We start from the raw sequence: 23,858 nt of genomic DNA, 5'->3' as shown, positions 1-23,858 counted from the left end.
GGTGGAAACGAGTTGAAATTCATCCCTGAGTTGAGGTAAGACTTTTTATGCCAAATTTGGTCTTACCGTAGTTGTAGGAAATGATATTCATGGAGAAATATTGATGTTTGGTTATGGGGGTTGTCGTTTTTAGGGTGTTGGTCAGGAAACCCTACGGGTGTTAGACCAAGGTTTTAGGGGCTTTCTCAGTAGTTAGGTAAGAGGGTAAACTAAAGCAGTTATTTTCCATTAAAATTTCTATTATTTATTAGTAGAATAATTTTCACAAAGCATGTGTTCATATATGAGTATAATTGAGAAAATGTACGTTTGAGAAAATACTATAACTATACAGGAAATGTGATTTCAGAACAGAATATATGATTTCATTAAATTCGTGTGGCATGAATGTTATTTTATATATATGTTATACCATGTTGAATTATATTTACAAAATAAAGCATGTTTATAAATATTTTCAGGAATAACATGACAAACACAACAAATTATGATTTCAGAATATATGATATGTTCGGCGCAAGGCCGTTATTGATAGTCAGCGCAAGGCCGCAATTACTCATTTTATTTGGCGCAAGGCCGCATTTATTCATATTTTCGACGCAAGGTCGTAATTGTTATGTTAATACAGGATTCAGAAATGCTATGATTTGATTTATGATAAACAGTATATGTTCATGTACTATATGTTAGCAGAATCCGGATGATAGTTTAGTTCAGTTACAGGAGCACGGTACCGTAGCTATACAGATCATATATTATGTTCAGACTTGTGCTAACCACCCCACAAGGGGGTGGGAGATGGATAGTCGATGTGGCTTTCAGTGTAGAGTTGTAGACGTTCACCTGGTAGTCCAGACCAAGGTGTGGCGGGCCCATCGTACTTATAGACATTTTTGACTCTGCAGTGGTCGGCCAGCCATTGTCAGGTCCCGCCTTCGGGCTGCACCACCCGTCATGGGGGGTAATACATGACATCGGCTAGCTATATATCCTAGGTAGTTTTCAGTATTATAGATTATATTAGATAATACACAAACAGTATGATTATACGGAGATATAATATTATATGTTTATCTAACCATGTTATGATTACTATTTTATGAAATATGAAGTGTATGGTATATTTAGTACAACATTAAATATTCATGTTGCCACACAACTGATTTTAGTTTATCTACCCTTACATAGAGGTGTTTCACCCCAATATTAAATGATTTTTCAGGAAACTCGGAAAGACCAACGGGTCAAGGCCGGCGCTGAGTGAGTTGAGCTTCCCTACTAGAAGGGTAAACTTTGATCTAGGATCAGGAGATTTTTGTTGTAAGATCCTAGGTTTATTTTGATGTTTTGGAGATTGTATACAAATACTGTATTTTTGGAATGTAGTAGACTCTGGTATTATGTAATTAATGGTTTGATGGATGTAATTTATTTTTAATGCTGCTTAAGTTTCCGCTGTTTATGTCAGGTATGATGCTGTTACCCATGGGTTCGGGTTGACTATTTTATTAATTATGTTTTATTAATTGATAAGTTAAGTAGGTTGTTACGAGAACACTCTTGAACATTATAGTGATCACATCTTGTTGAGTGTTGTTTGCACAAATATTCACATCATTGAGCTTACATTTCCTTTATAGTTGATGTGCATTTGATTGATTTGTATTGGTACATATCTGCTTATCGGAGAAGCATTATATTGTACACAGTTTGTATTGTAATTCAGTTGTATTCCAGGCGTGGCATGAGGGGGTAGTAATCCAGCCCGTAAGGATTGTTAGGGCCTTCTCCGCCCCACAAGGAGAATTTATAAAGGTTGAGGTCAGCCCTGTGCTAATTGACCTGGTTGTATTAGGTGTTGCTCCACCCGTTAAGTGAGCTTATAGTGTAATCCTTGTGCGGGTGTGCCAAGGCGAGGACGTAGGCAGGATTGGTCGAACCTCGATATCTTATTCAGTGTCAAGTTTACATTTCCTGCATTATATTCTGTTTTGTGCTTGATTTAAATTTTCTATTGAATATACTGCATATCTGATTGGCAAAAAATTACTTTTTGGTTGAGAAATACTGAAGTTGTGGTGCATGTTCTAAAAATTGTTTAATATATCATATGTGAAATTTCATATACATTTAGACTGCCTCTAGGTTGTGTAATACTATTGCTGGATTAGTTGAACCTAGGGAACAAATTTTGTAATCTCCAATTTACCCCCCTTTTGGGATTGCACCAAAACTAACGATCTTTATCTCTTTATAATCTATTTTTTTTACCCCATTATCCTTTTTTTTTCGAATGATTTTTACGAATTTTAAGATTATCATTATCCTCATCCATACACCTCTAACAAATGTTAATATAACAAGTTCATTCATAACTTAGTCACCATTCGACAAATTGTATAGAATTTATGTTTATCAAACTTTAAATAATATTTTGATATGGTATAAACAAATATACACATGTATTTGGGAAATTTTTTTCTCTTATTTAATTTTGTTCAACATTTTGATTTGAACTTTTTTTTTTGGTTTACATCATTTTAAAATTGGAATATTTGAATTTTCTCTAACATGTTTTATGCATTCAACTATTAAGTCTAAAAAAATAACAAGGGAATAAAAACTATACTATATCTCTAAATATGCTATGTAAGAACTTGACTCGAGAATTTTGAATTAAATAAATAAAAAAAGAAGAAGGAAATTAAAAAAGGAAAACTAGCGAGGCTCATTGACGAGACTCCTTTTTTTGTCAACGAGGTCCTTTATACAGCTCGGCGACAAAATTCAGAGGTTCGTCGACGAGAGGATGCCGAGGGATTTTAGGAAATTCTGAAATCTCAGGCTCGTCGACGAGGCAACTCCGTTGTCGATGAACTCCCTTCTTATGCTCGTTGACGAGGACGCCGTCTCGTCGATGAGGCTGGCCGGGTCAAGCAAGTCATAAATATCTATTCATTTCTTCATTGCTAAGTAAACTCAAAACCTCTTTTTTTCTCTCTCTCTCTCTAGGGTTTCGGGCTATATGTTACCTGAATCGATGATCTGACGTTACCGTGTGGATCACGAGGAGAATCTCTACGTTTATAGTGGATTGAAATTTTGCTTCGAGGATTTTCGGGTTTTGATCCAAAATCAAGGTAAGAGTCTGATTTCATTTTTGGTTTAGCAGATCTATAGTAGTTGTGAATATATTGAAGTATTGTTCTTCGATTTTTAGGTTTTAGGGGTCCCGTGTCATTGTTTTGGACCGATTAAGTTCGTGTTTCGATTTTCGGGAAAGGTAAGGGTTTTAGTTTATATCAGTTGTTTTTGTAATTTGGATCGGTAAAATTATAGTTTACGATTTTGCGAATGTTTTGGTTACTTATTTGGGAAAATCTATCGAGTGAAATTACGGGATTTTCAGTTGACTGTTTTTGGGAAAATTGGGGGTTTCAGATATCATCTTCGTTTTTGTTGGAAAACTTTATATTGGTATGAATTGTGATATAGAGATAACCGTGCCTTTGATTATTTTTAATTGTATTTTTGGAACCCCTGATATGGGATTGTTTGTTTACCCAAATGAGTGTGGAATGAGATGGTAAATTTGAATAATGTATTTTGTAGTAAAGCATGCTGGTTAGCTACCGTAGGCTGTGAATTATTCAAATGAGATATAGGGACGCGAGTTTCAAAATGTTCCAGGTTTTGTGAAAACGCCTTGGCGAGATAATATCGATGGGGATATATCAAAGCGGGTTGGATTAAAAGGCCGTAGGCTGAGATATAGAATCGAGTTGGAATAAGACCGCAGACTTTGATGTCTGACTTTTGCCGAAGGGTGCGCAATACCACCAGATTGGCCAGTTTTTACTGAAGGGTGTGAGAACACCAGACCTGCACCGATTCAACATTGTGGGGGCTTATGCTATGCTAGGTTATCGGGTGCTCTGGCTTTTGCCGAAGGGTGTGAAATACCACCAAATCATCTGACTTTTGCTGAAGAGTGTGAAATACCACCAGACAGTCCGACTTAGGCCTAAGGGTGTGACGACACTAGATCGTATTGCTTTCGTATTGTATGTATACTGGAACTGTATTTGTGAAAATACAAGTCTTGTGTAATATATGTTTTCTATTGAAATAACACTCATATATCCACACACTGATATAACCTGTTTCTCCCTTGCTGAGAGGTGTCTCACCCCTATCATACAAATGTTTTTCAGGTCCTTTGAGTAGCCAACACTAGTGTCTTAGTGGTTCAAGAGCGTAGTGGTTGGTTAACAGTATAGAAGTACTTGTGTAAGTACTGGTCCTTTGACGGGTTGTCATTTTGGGTTATGTAGACACCCAGGGTTTGTTATGTGTTTTTGGGGAACTAGATCCTATTTTGTATAGACTCTTGTATGGTGTATGAATGTATAGGTTGATTTATTCTGCTGCGTATATGGTGTATATGATTGTGTATAGGGTATACGTGAACCCTACGGGGTCGGACCCTTACATTGTATAGTATCATGGACGATTTTATGATACAAGAACATGTTAGGTTACTAAATCACACCCTGGGACCCATTTCCGGGTTCGGGGCGTGACATGCTATCTATCCTTTTGAATTTACGATTTTTTTTTTTAGTAATAGGGACCAATGTAAGTGTTGCAAAAACACTTACATTGGTGGTGGTGGTGGCATCCTTAGAGACCATACAGGTTCTTTGATATTTGGTTTTTCAAAATATTTTGGTTATTGTTCAAATAATGAAACTGAATTGAGAGCTGTGTTTGAAGGAATAAAGATTTGTAAACAGTTGGGTCATACCTGTATTGATATTGAATGTGATTCGAATATTGTAGTTAATTGGATTAGAGTCAGGAAGTGCTCATTGTGGTATTTGTGGGATTTTTGGGAGCAGCTTATTGGTTTATTGGAGGGAGTGGATTTTTCAATAAATCATTCGTATAGAGAAGCGAACAAAGTAGCAGATGCCTTGGCTCGACAAGGTGCTATGGGGAGGAATAGTTTGTTTACAAATAGTAGTCAACTCCCTAAAGTTAGCAATGGTTTGTATAAATTGGAGAAGATGGGTATGACTTATATGAGGTATGTTTAGCTGATTTTTTTTGGTTTTTGCTCATGCTTTTTGCTGTTCTTCTTTTGTTTTGTTATGTTGTATGAGATTTGTTTTGTAGGTCATGATTTGTTTTGTTTTGTTTGGACTTGTAACCCGGTTTTGGCTGGATGTTGGTGTTGTTCTTTGGGAGATTTTTAACGTTTGTCTTTTGTTATCTCTCATTGATTGTCTTGTAACCATGGTATTCCTCCGCCAAAAGTGAGAGGTTATCAACAAATAAATGGAGGTACCGCCCTTCTTAAAAAAAAAAAAAAAAGTGTTGCAAAAACAATAAAAAGATAAACAAGTAGTTGTGATTAGTAACATTTTTTTTTGTTGCCAATATTATGTCAATGTTTATTATTTATTTGAATTAACCAAAAAAATTACAATAAAAGACTAATGGTCTATTTGGTATTGTTGGTATTTTCTATTTTCAATTTTTATTTATCCACAGTGAATAAATAATTAAAAACACACTTGTTTATGTTATTAGTTTTTTGTTTCTATTGCCGAATTTCAGTCGTTTGCCAAAATAATAATAATAATAATATCCAAAAATAGAATTATTCATTTTATACACTTTTAAATTAAAATCAAAATTAAATGAGCATATTAATTTAAATATAATTAAAATAGAAATATACATACATTTTAAAAAAATATGAATAAAGCCAATTACAAAATGCTTTTGCTTATTTTCAATTTTCATATTTAATAAAATTTTAATTGCAAAGTAAAAATTGAAAGTAGAACAATTAAGCAAAATAATTATAGCAAATTTTATCTTTCTTATTGTAATTTTTTAATGTATATTATTTGTAATTTTATTATTTTAATCATATTTTTATAATGTTATTTGATTTAAAGATGAAAATGAACATTTTATAATTATATTTCAATTTGTATTAATTTTATAAATACTAATCAAACAGATTGCTGATTTCTAGTTTTTAATTTTTTATTTTTAGTTTTTGATTTTGGTTTCTGATTTTTATTTATCTAATTTTTGACAATGACACTAAAAGACCCCTAAGATTACATTTAACTATTAAAATAACTATTTACATGACATGATTAAATATAATAAAAATTATATATGAATACAATAGTTTAGAAGAAAGTTACTTGTAGATAAGTTTATAGTTTTCCATCTAACATGTAATGAAAAAGGAATAATATTCATTGATGAATTTTGAAAGTAGGGATTCCTTATTTACTCTTTGCATTGTTATTTGCTTTCTGATAATAATATATATTTTTGTGTAAACTATCAAATTCTTGTGTGGAAAATGCTTTCTCATTGGATAGTTTACAAAAAAATAAAAATCCTATCTCGATTGATATAGGTAATAGTTTGGAGAAGACATTTAGTATATCGGGTTTATAAATTGAAATTAACATAGCTTCGTGCATGTGTTTTAACTAAATTAAGTAGTCATAATTGTTTTTTTTTAACACAATGAAATTATGCGGGTTTAGGTTTTACCTAATAGTTTCTCCTTTATTTGGATCGAAGCAAAACAAGTTTATCCAATTAATTCATTGTCTTAGGCTTGTATAAGTTAAAACTGTGTCAGCCATGGTGAATTGGAATATTATGTTTGATTCGTGTAAAACCTATTATTATGAATGTATTAGTTATGATAGTTTAGTTGCATAAAAAATTATGTTGTTTCCATAGATCAAACAACAAAATGAAACTTCCTATAAGTGCATAACAAAGAATAAATGAGGAATAATTATTCGTAAATTTTCAACACGTGAATATTTTTTTATCTTATTACATATTTGATGAAATAATAAAAAATATACAAGGAATAATAATGTCCTTTATTTATAAATTTCTCACTACATCCATGTTATTCCGAGGAGTTGTTATTTTACGAACTTAATTTTCATCCATTTTGAGGAATAAATTAGTTATACAAAAAATTATAATTGATACCGCAAAAAAAATAACACTATAAAATTTTCATGAATTTATAATAAGAAATATACAAGAAATAGTTATTCTTAAATTTTTCTATGAGAATGTGTAGTCATTTTCTTATTACATGTTTGATGAAATAACACAAAAAGAATAATTATTACTTATACTATTGAAATTTTCGTTAGTCTTTTATAAGGGTTGCAACTAACTTAGTGACGCTAGAAAAAGCTACTATTATATTGCAACTATTTTATTTTCTCCGAAACATAACCCTATAGTTTGAAAAAAAAAATTATAGTTTGATAGGGTAAATAGACAAGTAAGGCCCCAATTAGTAAATATAACCATCTTTATGGATTATTGATTGCTATGAAAGATATGTTTTCTTTATTGGCATTTAATTCATATTAAGCATTACCATTTTTAAGATCCATTACCATTTTCTTTATCGCAATGCCTCAGTTTTTTTTTTATAAAAAAAATCTCTGCACACTGCCTCCATCTCTTGACATCCCAAAGCTGAATTCAAACCAAAGCAATGTTGAGAGCTTCTCATTTCCCACCAACTGCATCCTCTGCTCTCGGTGCTCTTAGACTTTCACTAGTTCCCATCTTCAACCAATCTTCGCCTCCATTCCGCCACAGATTCTTCGCATCTGCTCTGTTGCATAGGTTCCTGCCCAGTACCCTCTCACACACTTCACCTTATCTTCATTCTCTTAGCTTGAAGCGGGTTCCAACCGTGGTGGGTCATCCATGTACCAGAGGACGAGGTAGGAACTCCTCGTAAAATCCGCTATTTTCATTCACTTTCATATAATTGTTTGTTTTTTTGCTGAGAAAATCAAGAGAAGAAAAGAGAAGAAAAAAAATTAAAATTTGTGTTTTATATGTTGTTTTGATTCCCAAAGGATGTTGAGAGGAAGAAAGAAAAATGTAGTCCTATCAAGCCAGATAGTAGTTCTATCTAGGCCCAGATAATGAAAATCTAAGTACGAGCAACCAAACAGACCATAAAGGATTTTGTTTATTCCACTTTGTGGTATCTTTTTTGGGTATCTCTAGAATAAAGTTTGATATGAATGGTAGTCCTTTGAGAAATTCCAAATGGGGTTGTTGGGTTATGCACCAAAAATGGTGTTTGTTTACGTATTACTACCCAATTTTCATTGTTAAGAACAAACAGACGACCCCCAATTATGCGTTTGTCATTTTTGCACCTTTCCTTGCCTTTTATATTTTTTTAAGTTTCCCTATCTGTGGCCATGTCTAATACCACCCTTGCTTTTTACTGCTCTTGGGCATTCTCATCCCATCACCAGCTCTCTTGGCCAAAAATACATTTTCATTCACCTATAACTTCTCTTGCTGTACAATATGATTAGTCATCTTGTTTCATAGAGCTTTTGTGTCGGTACTACACCTAATATTTGTTAGGACTAGAGGAGCCCATGGGTGGGCTTCATACACATGGGTGAACACCAACTTGACGTAAAAGTTTAAGCCTATTGGGTCTTGAGCCTAACCATATATATAAGTACCTATCATCCACTCACTTTTTTCAATGTGGGACAAACTCATAAGTGGAATTCTCAACAATCTTTTCCTCACTTGTGAGTTCCAACTACTCCTCCTTGAACGGAAACCATCTCTCTTATGGGAGTAAGCCCAATTTCCCAACAATTGCTCAAGTGGGCCTTATCACTGGCACCTTACGTACCTTGGATTGCATTCCATGTGCCTCTAAATCAATACTACCTCCCACGTCTTGACCCTATTCGGATCTATCCCCAGCTTAGATGATCCTTATTGGTCTCGGTCACACCCTTGGTCCTCCAACTGTTAGCACGTTAAGAGAATTAGTTTCACGTCTCGACTTTTACGATGTCGCTCACCCAGAGTTATGAACCGAACTGTTGGCTCTGATATGACTTCTTAGGACTGGAGGAGCCCATGAGTGGGCTTGATACACATGAGTGAACACCAACTTGACTCAAAAGTTTAAGCCTATTGAGTTTTGGGCCCAACCATGTATATAAGCACCTATCATCCACTCACTTTTTCCAATGTGGGACAAACTCACAAGTGGAATTCTCGACAATATCCAATTGCATTCTTTTGTGATTTTATGTTCTCATCCTTAATTTTGATAGACTTTATCCCTTAAGTTTTTTTATGGTTATTTATTTTACCTATTCTCCCCCAATTTTATAATTCGCTTAAACACCAAAATCCAATGGTATGAGTTACACTTTCCAGTGAGATGTCTTTGTAATCTTTTCATGATGATTTAATAGGAGATCTAGACCAATTTTCTTCTGATCCTTTGATTAGAAGATTCATTCTCTTCAGAAAACCAGGTGGTAGAAGCAATAAATATTTCTTTTCCTGTTCATCCCTTCTATTTTATAATTTTTCTGGATCCAGTCAATAGGAATCAATAGAAAAGGTCAATCTTGTATGACACAGCAGTCCTTCGTTTTTAATAGAGTGAATAGGTTTACTGCTTCAGAAATTTAATTAAAAAAAGGGGCCCTTTTAACTTGGTTGTAGAGTAATGCCATGGTAAGGCATATGTATTCAGCTGAAGTCCAATAGGGGCCTTGGCTTTTTTAAAAGAACTGTGGCTATAGTATTTAATATTTATACGCGGATGGGGAAGATGTTTTGATATTTTCGTAATGAGAAAAAGTAACCAACTGCTTAGTATATAATACTGATATGATAGCTATAAAGTTGAACATTTGTGAATTAGATTAGAAGGAATAGTGATAAGTTGTAACTTGAATGACTGCACACACACATATGAGGAAGGATTCATCTAGACCTAATGCAAAACTTTCTATGTTTATGCTTCTCAGTAACTTTCTACATCGTTCACTTTTTGATGATCTCACTGCTGGACCATGACATCATCTTCCTATTGTCTTGTGTGTCAAATGTCAAGATAATCGGAGATTGTGAACTATCTAATCCAAGCACTGCTTCAAATTAGCATTTTAATTAATACTTATCTATGGAAAATGATATACAACAACAATAATAGTAACAAGGCTCAAGTCCCACTAAGTGGGGTTGTCTATATTAATCCTTTTCTGCCAATCCACTCAATCAAGGGCATTTTCTTCTGCTAACTCAAGGGCTATTAAATCTTCTCTCAGCACCTCATTCTAGGTTATTTGAGGTCTGCCACTCCCGCTCTAGTGGGATTAACAGCAATTTGTTCACTCCCTCTGGTGCATTACTTGGCCTATGTTTTAAATGCCCAAACTATCTAAGCCACCCCTCCCTTATCTTATCTTCTACGGGTGCTATGCCTAGCTTATTGCAAACATGTTCGTTCCTTAATTTATCCTTTAATGTTACACCATTCATCCACCTTAGCATGCACATTTAAGCCACTTTTACTTTTTGAATATGTTGTTTCTTTGTTGCCCAACATTTTGATCCATATAGCATAGATGGTCTTATAGCTTTCCTATGAAACTTTCATTTTAGTTTTAGTCATATTTTGCGATTGCGCATCACACTTGAAGCATTCCTCCATTTTACCCAGGCTGCTTTAATTCTATGTACTACATCTCCTTTAGTCTCTCCCTCCACTTGCATTATAGATCCAAGCTGTTATTCAATGATTTAATCAATAGTAAAAGGTAGCAGTATTTGATGATTTAATCAATATAAATTTTTGGCAAGGATGACGAGCACATTTGGTACAACTAATTGAACAATGAGATTGTTCAAATATGGACCACATAGTTATTGAGAGATGTAAACTTAATAATTGAACTCATGTGTGTGTGTCTGCACATGTGCGTGGGTAGAGAGTGTTAAAAATTTTATTCTTGAGCACTTTTATTCTTCATATCTCAATGATAGAGTTAGGCACACTTTTTAAAAGGTTTGGTTAGGAGATTTAATAAATGATTGGAATTTGTTTTGGTAACTGCACACCTCATTGTAAAAGTAAATCAGGTCTTCAAGGCATTATGCATCGCATTTTCACTTCCATTGCTATTGGTAAGAAAATGACTATAAGAACGTGAGAATATTCATAAGAACATAAAATATTCATACGATTCAATTTTGGACCTTTTTCCTTTACTTAAATCTGCTTTATCAGTGAAATTCCATTTTTGTTATTCTCTTTCAGCTTCATTTTGCGTGGGGAGCAGTGCTGGAGGTGGTAGAGAGATATTGGTGCAACACTTGCTTGTTAAAGAAGATGACCTTAAGCTTCTTTTAGAGCTTCAAAAGAAGACATCTGAGGGTTGGCTTCCATTGCTTTTGTGATGCATATAGAATAATGTGTATATTCTTATACGATTTGATAAACTATGGTTGGATGAAAGAACTGAGCTGAATATTTGAGCATTTCAATTCAAGATTTTTTTATTTTGATGTTCAATGATGTATTGATTTTAGATTAATGCTAATTTTTTTTTTTTTTTTCTCAATGCTTATCATTGATGTTGTACTGTTACATATTACATTTAGGGGTGGATCTGAGTGACCTGGCTGTAGAATACTCAACTTGCCCTTCCAAAGGAGAGGGAGGAATGCTTGGTTGGGTGAAGAAGGGGCAAATGGTATGATCTGATAACTTTCTTTTTCTGGTAATGCTTTTTGAAGTTCTAGTGTTAATTCTAGACTCTTCAAATCATGAAGCATCACTTTCATTAGTTAATCAAACATAATAAAACTATTTCTTTAGTTTCTATGCCTGAAATATGTGAGTTTATTTTTTTTTTTTTTTCAGGGTTCAATTATCAGATTATACAAGCCACTGCACATTGTTTTTGTGTCACTTGCTTTTTATTTTTTTGGGGTGGACAGACTTGTTTTTATGACTTATTACTCACAAAGATTACTGATCCTCCACTTCAGATGCTTTCTAGGCTGCATATACAATTAGGAAGTAATAAAGATTATAGTTGTGTAAGCCTCTGAGGCGTAGCATATGGTCGTATTTGGAATTATTGATACAGTGGCGAGTTCAATGGATTCAAAATTCATATTTAGTTAGGACGAGGAAAGGCTCAGTGGTAAGGGCTTACCCCACCCTGCATTTGGGCAGGTTTCAAACCACGCTATCCATATCCCCAGTTATCGATCAAAAAAGAAAATCAAATGTAGTTAGAATTTAACAAAGGTACTCTAGATATGCTTACTTTTGCAGAAATTTTGGGTTAGATTATGATACTTCGTCATCCGGGGATGCCGTTTCAGTTGCATATCGAAAAAGAAAATCAAATGTAGTTAGAATTTAACAAAGGTACTCTAGATATGCTTCTTGGGCAAACATTTTGGGTTAGATTACGATACTTCATTATCCAGTGAAGCTGTTTTCTTTTGTTTGGATATGCTTCATTTGTGCATGTGTGTGTGTGTGTGTGTGTGTTCAGAGTACCTAGGATTTTCAATGGGTGTGGTGCCTTTTCAATCCTTGATTTCTTGTCTGATGCCAGTCTATGAGCAAAAGACATTGAGGATGCTTGTCTTGATTTGTGTTTTTCTTGCTTCTGTACTTTGATATGTGCTGTGCTGCATATGGTTTGTTTCCTTTAAAAGGAAATCAGAAATCTAGTTGTAAGTTTTTATAAACATATTTTTAATATTTTGGTAACCAAAAAGGATGTTGCCGAACATGATTCCTATAGTAAGGTTCTAACGTATTTGAAACAGAAATGGAAAAAAACATAAACCAACAGATTCCAAACTGTACAAGTTTTTATTGTGGCATAAATTGGCTTTTTCTCTTCATTTTTTTTGGGTTCATTTTAGAGAGCTCACAAAATTAGAGTTAGAAATCTTGAAAAATACTGAAAAGATGTTTCCAACTTTTCTATGTAGATTTGGAAAATTGGAAAATAAGGTGGCATTTTTGTAATGAAAAATTAGAAATGAAAAATAAAATTATTTCCATGAACAAATAGTGTTAGAATTTTTTATTGTTGTTTATTTATTTCATACAAATGTTGTAAAAATGAAAATTAGCTAACTTTTTCATATTTTTTAAAATTAAAATGGAATGAAAACTGTTTTTCGCAACTGGACAGGCCCTAAGTTATTCACTTTAGATCCTCTTGAGCTTGTATCTGTATGTATTTAGGTTATTTATTTTTTGTGCATATCAGAGGAACATTCATAAGGCAAAAGAACTTGAAAAGATCTCAGAGTCATTTGTTTCTGTCTGGTGTTAAGCTTGATTTCTCTTTGTTATTTTGGATGAATAATGGGGGAGAATCCCACTCATTGTGGTTGGGTTCAGACCTTTTAGCTATCCATTCCTCATATGTAGTAATGGGTGATATTTCTGGCCCCATGTGGGCTGCCCCGGTGGCAAGGCAGGAGATCCCTTTCATTGTTGCTGTGGTTCGAATCCCGTCTGCTTGCCTGGGGAAGGGGAGGATATAGGTGGGACCCTCCGCCCCAGTTTTGGTCAGCTTGCTTGAGTACTGAAAGTCCGTGCCAGCCGATGCTCCCGGTCACAAAAAAATGGTGATATTTCTCTATTATGAATGTGAGCGACTTCCCATTTAGTCTTTATGATTGAGTTGCTGGTTCTTTTTGCACTTCCATTAGGGAAGCAAGAACTCCGCCTGTGATGCACTTAATGTCCTAATTTTTTCACACATGACCGGTCCTAAGCCCGGGTTAAGGAGGAGGGTTGCGTTAGGTAGCTGACAGCGAGCGTAAAATTTGTCATATTACTATGATCCTTGCCGAATATTTGCTGGGGCGTCCCCTATGAGCGACGCGTTGCACTTGAACCACCCGGGTGTAGCAAAAAGTGGGCGAGGGTGGGCTAGGTCGTCGCTCCTAAGCAACGCGCCGTGTCGGCGCCCGGGTACGGTGTCAAATATGCGAGGGTTCCTGCATCATTCTGGACGTGGTCAGGTAAAGACGTTAGTTCAGGAAACTAGAATTAGATTAGCAACTTGGAATATAAGGACACTTACAGGTAAAAACATGGAAATTGTGGATACAATGATTAGAAGAAGAATTAATATAATTTGCCTTCAAGAAACTAAGTGGGTGGGGGAGAAAGTTAGAGAAATTGATAAATCAGGATTTAAACTTTGGTACACTGGAAAAGAAAAACATAAGAATGGAGTAGGCATTATTATAGACAAAAACTTAAAAGATAGCATTGTAGATGTAACTAGAGTAAGGGATAGAATTGTAAAAATCAAAATGGTATTAGGACAAGAGATAATAAATATCATTAGTGCTTATGCTCCTCAAGTTGGCTTAGCAGAAAATCTTAAGAGACAATTTTGGGAAGATATGGATAGTATTATACAAGGCATACCAGGGACTGAGAAAATATTTATAGGAGGAGATCTGAATGGACACGTTGGAAGAGATAATAAAAATTATGAAAGGATACATAGAGGATATGGATATGGAGACAAAAATGAGTATGGGGAGATGATCTTAGACTTTGCTATGTCATATGATTTTAGTATAATGAATACTTGTTTTAAGAAGAGAGAAGAACACTTAATAACCTTTAAAAGTGGACAAAATAGAAGTCAAATAGATTTTTTTTAACTAGGAGGGTAGATCGTTTATCATGCAAGGATTGTGAAGTTATTCCGGGTGAAAGCCTAACCACACAACATAGAGTCTTAGTGTTAGATATATGTATTAAAAAATGGAAGAAAAAGGATAAAATAAACCAGTGTAGGAGAACTAGATGGTGGAACCTAAAAGGAGAAAATATAATAAAATTTAAAGATAAAATGATCAATATGGGGATTGGACCTTAGAGGATGGGATAGATACAAATACTCTTTGGAATAGATTAGCTAGTTCTATTAAAAAGATAGCAAAATAGATTTTAGGTGAATCAAGGGGAAGATTCTCGAATAGTAAAGAAAGTTGGTGGTGGGATAAAGATGTACAAAAAATCGTAAAGACAAAAAGAATTTGGTATAAAACGTGGCAAAAATGTAGAAATAGAGATAACTTTGAAAAATATAAGGAGGCAAGAAAAGATGCAAAATTGGCCGTTAGTGAAGCTAAATATAGATCATTTAATAGTTTGTATGATAGATTAGGTACAAAAGAAGGAGAAAGAGATATATTTAAACTTGCTAAAGCTAGAGAGAGGAAGAGCAAGGACATAGGAAATGTAAAATGCATAAAAAGTGAGGATGATATTGTCTTGGTTAAGGACGAAGATATTAAAGAAAGATGGCGAAGTTACTTTAGTAAGTTGTTTAACGAAAACCAAATAGAAGGCTTAAACTTAGAGTTGTCAAATGGGGAAAAGACTAAAAATATAAGATTTATTCGCAAAATTAGAGTTAACGAAGTTAAGTTTGTATTAAAAAAGATGAAAAATGGGAAAGCTATGGGACCGGATAACATCCCAATTGAAGTTTGGAAATGCGTGGGTGATAACAAAATTATATTGTTAACTAATTTATTTAATACAATTGTAAAAATTAAGAAAATGCCAGATGAATGGAGGAAAAGCACTTTAATACTTATATATAAAAATAAAGGAGATATTCAAAATTGTAATAACTATCGTGGAATTAAACTTATGAGTCATACAATGAAACTATGGGAAAGAGTTATTGAACAAAGATTAAGGTTAGAAACGAAGATCTCAGAAAATCAATTTGGTTTTATGCCTGTGAGATCTACCACAGAAGCTATTTATCTTTTAAGAAGATTAATGGAAAAGTTTAGGGAAAAGAAGAGGGCCTTGCATATGATATTTATTGACCTTGAGAAAACATATGATAGGATACCTAGGGAAGTTCTATGGTGGGTTTTAGAAAAAAAGGGTATATGTTGTAGGTATACCAATGTCATTAAGGATATATATGATGGAGTAATGACTAGTGTAAGGACTATAGATGGAGAAACTAGAGAATTTCCAATTACCATAGGTGTGCATCAAGGATCTGCTTTGAGTCCTTATCTTTTTGCTTTTGTGATGGACCAATTGACTAAGAGTATTCAAAAGGAGGTTCCATGGTGTATGTTGTTTGCAGATGATATTGTATTAATTGACGAAACTAGGGATGGAGTAGAGGCTGAGTTAGAATTATGGAGAGAAGTTTTGGAATCTAGAGGCTTTAGGATAAGTAGAAATAAAACAGAATATATGAAATGTAATTTTAGTAATGATAGGAGGAATATTGGAGACAAAGTTAAACTTGATGATGAAGAAATAAATAGCACTTGTAGATTTCGATACGTTGGATCTATTATGCAAGCTGAAGGAGAAATTGAAGATGATGTAATGCATAGAGTTAAAGCAGGTTGGGTAAAATGGAGAAGTGCTTCAAGTGTGCTATGTGATCGTAGAATACCCTTAAAATTGAAAGGGAAGTTTTATAGGACAACTATAAGACCAGCTATGCTATATGGATCGGAATGTTGGGCGACGATGAAACATAATATCCAAAAAGTAAAAGTTGCCGAGATGAGGATGCTTAGATGGATGAGTGGTATAACATTGAAAGATAAATTAAGGAATGAACATATTTGTGGTAAGTTAGGTGTAGCTCATATAGAAGATAAGATAAGGGAGGGACGACTCAGATGGTATGGACACTTGCAACGTAAGCCTTATAGTGCACCTGTGAGGAAGAGTGACTTAGTTACTGTGGGGGGCAGTAGAAGGGGTAGGGTAGACCTAAAATAACTTGGGAGAAGACAGTGAGTAAGGATTTAATATCCTTGAATCCATCAAAAGAAATGGTCCATGATCGCATAAATTGGCGGAAAAGGATTCATATAGCTGACCCCACTTAGTGGGACTAAGGCTTGGTTTTGTTGTTGTTGTTTATTAGGGAAGCAAGACTTAAGGGGAAATTTTCAAGGTGAGCTCTATATTTGTTAAGAATTCCTTGGCTATGAACTTCCACCATCTATTTACCATTAATGGAATCCCTTGACAATTTAATTTGCATTCTTAAAGATGATTTTGTAAATCATGAGGTCTTCTTTGGACTCTTGGTGCTTCCTTGCTATGTTAACCACAGTTACTTTTCTTGAGCCAGGAAAAACTTCAAATCTGGGCTTGAGATTGATGTTTGAGTTATACCCCTCATTTTATAGTGATTTGGAAAACTAATTGAGTTTAAGATCATTATCCAAGTCTTAAACTCTTGTTATCTGCTCAAACTTCATCAAGTATTCCTTTGCAGTGCTAATATTTTCACTGAAGAGTTCAAACTTAACACTCACATGGTTTGTCCTGTTTCCAGGATGAGTTAGCTGCAATTTGAGATGTGTAAATGACTAGGTGATCATATTCTACTCAAATATTTAGAAATTAGGGATTTTGTAATTAGCAACTATCGCTTCTTTACAAGGCCAATATGGAGATTGATTTGCAATTCGGGTCAAACTTGGAAAAAGGCCATCAACTGTGGCCAACTTGTATTAAGGTCCTGAATTCTCAAGCCTAAAATACCAAAGGTAATTTAATAATTGTTGATACTTGTTAAAGCTTGATATGCATTGTTGGCCTACAACCTAACAACTTAAGCTTTTAGGTGGAAGTGGTAATCTAACATGGTATTAGAGATATGGTTGCTAGGAGGTCTTGGGTTCTAGTCTTGCGATATAAGACAAGAAACCAGACGATGGGTAGACTCTTGTTGGGGATTAATGGAAAAAATTGGACAAGGATTTTTATGTTTAATTAATTGGTTTATTATATGTGTTTAGTTTAATTAGTTGTAGGATTATGTGTATTTAGGGATGGGTTTGTAATGTTTGTGTATTTCAGGGTTCTTTTGAAATTTCATCTATCCTTAGGGGCATATGTGTAATATCTTGTAATAGGCTAGCCATGTAAGAGTTAGTTTTTTGAATGAATTTGAATTGAAGAGGATTTGAATTGATTTTCCTTCTTTCTTCTTCTTCCTTCCTGTTCTCCCCCCTCCTCTCTCTCTTTCTCCCCCCCCCCCCCCCACCCCAAAATTATGTGTTGGCTGTAATTCCATGATGCTGTCCTTCATCATTTTGTTGCCTCCGTTTATTTCCTGTGGCTAAAACTTATATTATTGCTTGTAATGGATGTTATTTATCACTGTTTATCTCTCCACGTGTAATTGGGCTGCATGTGAGGGGGACTGTTAAAGCTTGATATACAGTGTTGGCCAGCAACTTAATAGCTTAAGCTTTAAAGTGGTAATCAAACAATACTGGTTTATTCCTTAAACCAGAAAAAACGAAGAAAAAAGAAGCGGCAAATATGGGCCTTACAATGAAACTAGGTATTTTTATAAACTAACTATAGATTCATGAACCAGTTGGTGGCAAATGGATGTTATGTTATGAACGGTAATTCACTAGTTAAATTAAAGTGTGGTTTAACACTAGTTGTTTATAATTTTCTATATGCTCCAAGGGGTCTAAGTTGGTGTGAGTGCAGCTGATCAAGCAGGTGGGCCTATAGTACATGATGAATTGATGCTGGTATTTCAAGGATTGCCTGTAATTGATGATTCATTTTATTGAGCAGATGCCAGTGCTCCAGTTAGATTCTATTACAGGCTACAGAGGATTTAACGCATGGATTCTAGGCTGAAGATACTTTTGATTACTTTATTGCTCCTATTTTTTGGTCATTAGTAAATCATATATTTCTGTTGTTGATTCCCAAACTTTCTTCTATTTATCCATTTCCCTTTTCCTAAGATTCTTTATTTCTTCAATTTTCTTTCACTACTTCCCTTATTGACTGGTTCTACGTTTATTACCTTCGAAGATTTCTAGTCATGCTTGCAATATAATGTTGTCCAAAAGAAGTTTTCCAGGCCTTGCATACACGAATTCTCTAATGTTTGCTTCCTTTGTTTTTTAACTTAAATTTGTGTCAATATCACTCCTTTAAAATTTACAGTATTTGCATTCCGACTAAATTTTTACTTGTTAATTTGACTTTAGAACTTCCATGGTGAATTAACCCAGGTATCTGAGTTTGAGGAGGCTGCATTTAGTGCACCCTTAAACAAAGTTGTAAGATGCAAAACTAAATTTGGTTGGCATTTGCTGCAAGTTTTATCTGAGAGGTATGCTCCCGAGTCCTAACTAGAAAGAAATCCCACTGGATAAATTATTGCTGGTGTTGACTTACATTTTCCATGTACTTGTACATCTATGTTATTTCACTTTATGCTACAAGAGAAGAATCATTACTTCAAGACATTCAGACTACTGAGCTACATGCAAAAATGCAAGACCACAGTTTTTCAAAAGAGGCTCAGTTGATTGATGTTCGAGAACCTGAAGAAGTGTATGTTCTCATATTCCATTTTCCAGAGAAACTTTCAGATGTATTTTTTTTTTTTCACTTACCTAGCTTGATGTAGTAACAAGCTAGGTATATGTTAGAATACCATTTTGTCTAAAAGCTTAAGCTGTTAGGTTGTGGGCCAACAATGTATATGAAGCCTTAACGGTATATATAAATAATTTGGCAACCTTAAAATTTTTTGGATTTAGGAATTAGTGAAATATTTTGAAGAAGTAGCAAGGATGTACTCTCTCTGCCCTCAACCAGTTGTGCCTTTGGTTTCATGAATGAAAAGCAGCTAATTTTGGCATGTTTATTTACTCATGTTGCTTGTAACAAAATTCACATGTCAAATTATCATGAATTTTCTGTTAAATTATCGAACATTACTCCATATGATTTACTACACAGAAAGTCTTATTATTTTAATTGAGTAATTTATAATTTGCAAATTATCTAAACCGCGTAATAGTGTAATACTGCAAATAATTCACACGTGGATCAAACAAAGCACATAAAGACAATGTATAATTCTATTCCAGCAAGAGTCTCCTTTCTCTACTAAAATTTATTATTGTTGATTTTGCGAATTTTCCTAGTTATTACAAAATCTTATAATCCTTATTCGATTAGAGATGAAGATATTTTCCAAGAAAAAGTAATCTTGCCATAATTTTTCTTTGTATGTTTGGAAAGATTATTACTCTTTGGAGATCGTTTTACTAATCTTAGATGGAAGGTAGTTTTTGTTGAATTTTTTTCTTTCTGTTTCATGTGCAGCATCAAACAAGGGAAAATATGAAATATATTTTCTAAAAAAAGATAGTCTGAACCAAATGGAGTCTTCCGGTTTTATTTTTTCCTCGTTTTTTTGTTTTTATGAAATTATTGGCTTTTATTTGTATTCTTTTTTCCATGCTAGGGATGTCATTTCTTTTTCATCACTACAGTGATAACTTTTGTGCTACAGGGCCCAGGCTTCTTTGCCAGGTTTCCATGTTCTTCCCCTTCGCCAGTTTGGAAACTGGGGGCCAGAAGTAACAAATAAGTTTGATCCTCAGAAAGACACTTATGTTCTGGTATGTACCCTATTTCTAACCTACTGCTGAATGTTCTTTTTGGTTGCTGAACATAAAAGAATAGCATCTGCTACTCTTTTGGTAATCTACCCACACACATACTCATACACACACACACACACACACACAGATATTTGAATGCAAAAAAAAAAAAAGGTCTATAGCTGTGTTTTGTGCAATTGGTCTATTGTTATTTAAAAAAGTAATATTGGGTCATAAGCATTTCCCATTCTTACATCTTGTGCAGCTGTTCTCATTTAGTAATAAAGCGATATGTTGACATATATAACATAAATCCATACAGACATGCATTTATTTATTTATTTTTTTGATCAGCGAAGAGAAATTACATAAAACAAGGCATCAAGAGCATGCCACCCAAGTACAAAGAATCAACAAGAAAGAAACACTCCTTGCTGAAAAGTATAAAAAAAATCTAGGATTACAAAGGGGTCCCTTTCAACTACCCCAGAATGCCAACTAGAGGTCATAGCAATCCAATGGTCCATGACAGCCTGAATAGGAGAGATTATTCCTTGAAGGGCTCTTCTATTCCTTTCTCTCCAAACGACCCATTAAACAGAGAGAAGAATGAGGGAGAGACATCTTCTCCCTTATTTGATCCAATCTCTTTCCAAGCCCACAGTTTTTACCTCCCACTAGCTGCAGTGACCCATTTCTGATTTACAATGGAGATGGCTAAGTTGCACAATTTCTTAGTCCAACAACAATGCGGGAGTATGTGATCAACCAATTCCTCCTGCTCCAAGCATAAAAAGCATCTTTTGACAAGAGGGAGCCCTTTTTGTCTAAAGATTGTCTATTGTAAGGATTTTCCCAAGAGTAGCTTCCCAAGTGAAAAAGGCAGCCTTTGAAGGGGCTGTCATTTTCCAAATCAGCTTCCAACGGTTAGTGCTGCTCCCAGCCAGGGAACTAAGGTGTTTATAGATAGAACTGACAGTGAAGTTCCCCCCTTTCCTCAAAACCCATTTGGGCTTATGAGAACTGGCTTGTGACAATGAGACTTATAGATACTGCTAATAAAATCTGTAAAAATATCAGGTTCCCAATCAAGAGCATTCTATTTAAAGTGTTAATGATTATTTAGTCTTTCAGCATTATTATTATCATTATGTGTTAGAGTTTTGTTAGTAATAGTAGTGAGTTAGTAAGGGTATTATGGTCATTTTTACAGATCAGGTTCCCAATCTAGAGCATTTCTATTCAAAGTGCTAATGATTATTTAGTCTTTTAGCATTATTATTATTATGTGTTGAGTTTTGTTAGTAATAAGTGTGAGTTAGTAAGGGTATTATGGTCATTCCTATTGTACTTACATATATTATAAATAGAGAGATAGACCTATCATTGAGTTTAGGTCTTCCATTTTACCCAATTACAACATGATATCAGAGCATGATCCAAACTAAGCCCTACTTTCCTCAACCGTTGCCGAAAAACACCATTCCCGCAGCTGTCCTTTCTAAATTAACCTCCATACCATATTATTTTACAAAACCAACCATATACCCATAAACAGACCCCTCGACGACTCACCCCACAAAACCCCATTGTTGGAGGGCCTCCCATGGGCCCCCATGCGCCAACCAAATGCTGGCAGGGCCGACCCCAAATGTAACGGGCCGAATATTTCACACCTTTGTGAGTGGATCGTGCAACACTAGCTAAAGCCCTCTTGTTTAACTAACTAGCGTAGCGTTTACCATAATTCACCGATGGAACACTTTCATTGTCATTCAAACAAATATAAGCGGAAGCAATAAGCAAACTTATGAAAGCAATGACACTTAAACAGTAAGCTTTGAAGCAATGTAATTCATTATCAACACCTCCGTTGACAATGTGTGTTGAGCGAGGGAAGCAAGTAGAGGCTAAACACGTTGACAATAGCTAGTGAGTTTTACAAGTTAAGGAACACTCACCCTCCCCTAAAGAGCTTTCTATGCTATTCTTAATCTGACACTAGGAAACATCAATATGATTGAGGAGTCATACTCCCCTTTTTAGCCTAGGGAAAAACTATTTTTGAAAAATAACCCTACACTAGTATTTACATGATGGAATCCCATCCCAAACCACGAGACAAGTGGTCACAGGCAAGCATAATACCCTGAACAAGCTTGGCTCCTGATGCTCCCCACCTTATGCGGTCAATGTCCTCGTAGACTTTGACGCTAGGTACACTTCAACTTTGTCTACAAACGGTTGCATATCTTCTGTAGAAACTTAGCTGATTTCTTCGTCGCTAAAGCAATTCCACTCCACTAAGAACTCCTACCACTTCTTCCTCGAGGATGTGAATTCTCTATCTACGAGGATGTTTTCAACTTCTCATCTATCAGGTTTCACTGTTTTCAATTCTGCTCTGGTTGACTGGCTTTTGCTTGGAGCTTCAGTGTCAACATTGAACGACTTGAGGTAGTTGACATTAAACACAGAATGCACTTTCATCTAAGTCGGAGGATCAATTCTATAAGAGGCGTTCCCAACTTTGGCCAAGATGGGGACTGGACCTTCATATTTATGAAGTAGTCTCCTATTTCGTCTTTGGAGTGACCTGATCTGTTCAGGATTGAGCTTAACAAGAACTAAGTCACCTAGGTTGAAGTGCTGGAGTCTTATCCTCTAATCTGCCCACTCCTTCATTCGCTTAGAAGATTTCTCCAGGTAGGCTCAAGCAATATCTGCATTCTATCTCCATTCTTTGGTGAAGATGTACGTTCTGGGATTCTTTCCTCTGTACGACTCATCCATTGTGTGAGGTAACAGGGGCTGCTGGCCTATAACAAGCCCAAAAGGACTCTTGTTGGTTGTTGAGCTCTTTTGGGCATTCAAATAGAGCTGAGCCTCTTCAAGTGGTTGCACCCAATTCTTTTGGTTGGCGTTGATGAAATGGCACAAGTATTTTTCTAGTAGCCCGTTGAATCTCTCTGTTTATCCGTTTGTCTGTGGATGGTAGCTCGAAGAGATGTCAAGTTGTGAACTGAGGATTTTGAAAAATTTTGTCCAGAAGTTGCCGATGAATCTTTAGTTTCGGTCACTGACAATATCTTAGAGAACACCCCAATACTTCACAATATTTTGGAAGAATAGCTGTGCCGTCTCCTCTACCGAATAGTACTTTGGTACTGGTATAAATGTATTGTACTTTGAAAACTTGTCTGTAACCACAAGTATAGATCTTGCATCTCCCACTTTGGGTAGGTTGGCGATGAAGTCCATTGAGACACTTTCCCACGGTCTGGATGGTACTGGTAAGGGCTCTAGTAGCCCGACAATCTTCTTTTGCTCCACCTTGTCTTGTTGGCAGGTGAGACAAGTTTGGATATAATCAACCACATCATCACGCATATGCATCCAATAATACCTCTGGTTTAGTAATGCCATAGTGCGTTGTCATCTCGGATATCCGCCCTACATGTTATCATGACACTCTCTTAGCAGTGTCTTCC

The 23,858-nt window shown here is 35.1% G+C and overlaps 1 protein-coding gene across 1 annotated transcript in view; it reads left to right on the top strand.

Moving 5' to 3' along the window:
* Nucleotides 1–7,395: 7,395 nt before the first annotated feature.
* Nucleotides 7,396–23,858, top strand: part of LOC131149885 (rhodanese-like/PpiC domain-containing protein 12, chloroplastic) — a 48,676-nt gene continuing 32,213 nt past the window's right edge. Inside the window, exons 1-6 of the mRNA XM_058100676.1 lie at nucleotides 7,396–7,805; nucleotides 11,186–11,302; nucleotides 11,530–11,621; nucleotides 18,982–19,082; nucleotides 19,196–19,306; nucleotides 20,277–20,385. Of these exons, the coding sequence (XP_057956659.1) occupies nucleotides 7,571–7,805; nucleotides 11,186–11,302; nucleotides 11,530–11,621; nucleotides 18,982–19,082; nucleotides 19,196–19,306; nucleotides 20,277–20,385 (765 nt within the window). The 5' untranslated portion in view covers nucleotides 7,396–7,570. The remainder of the gene's footprint in view (nucleotides 7,806–11,185; nucleotides 11,303–11,529; nucleotides 11,622–18,981; nucleotides 19,083–19,195; nucleotides 19,307–20,276; nucleotides 20,386–23,858) is intronic.

This window comes from Malania oleifera, chromosome 2 (assembly GCF_029873635.1).
Source record: "Malania oleifera isolate guangnan ecotype guangnan chromosome 2, ASM2987363v1, whole genome shotgun sequence".
Lineage (NCBI taxonomy): Eukaryota > Viridiplantae > Streptophyta > Magnoliopsida > Santalales > Ximeniaceae > Malania > Malania oleifera.
Note: the sequence above shows the minus strand (reverse complement) of the source record. Positions and strands in the feature narration are given on the sequence as shown.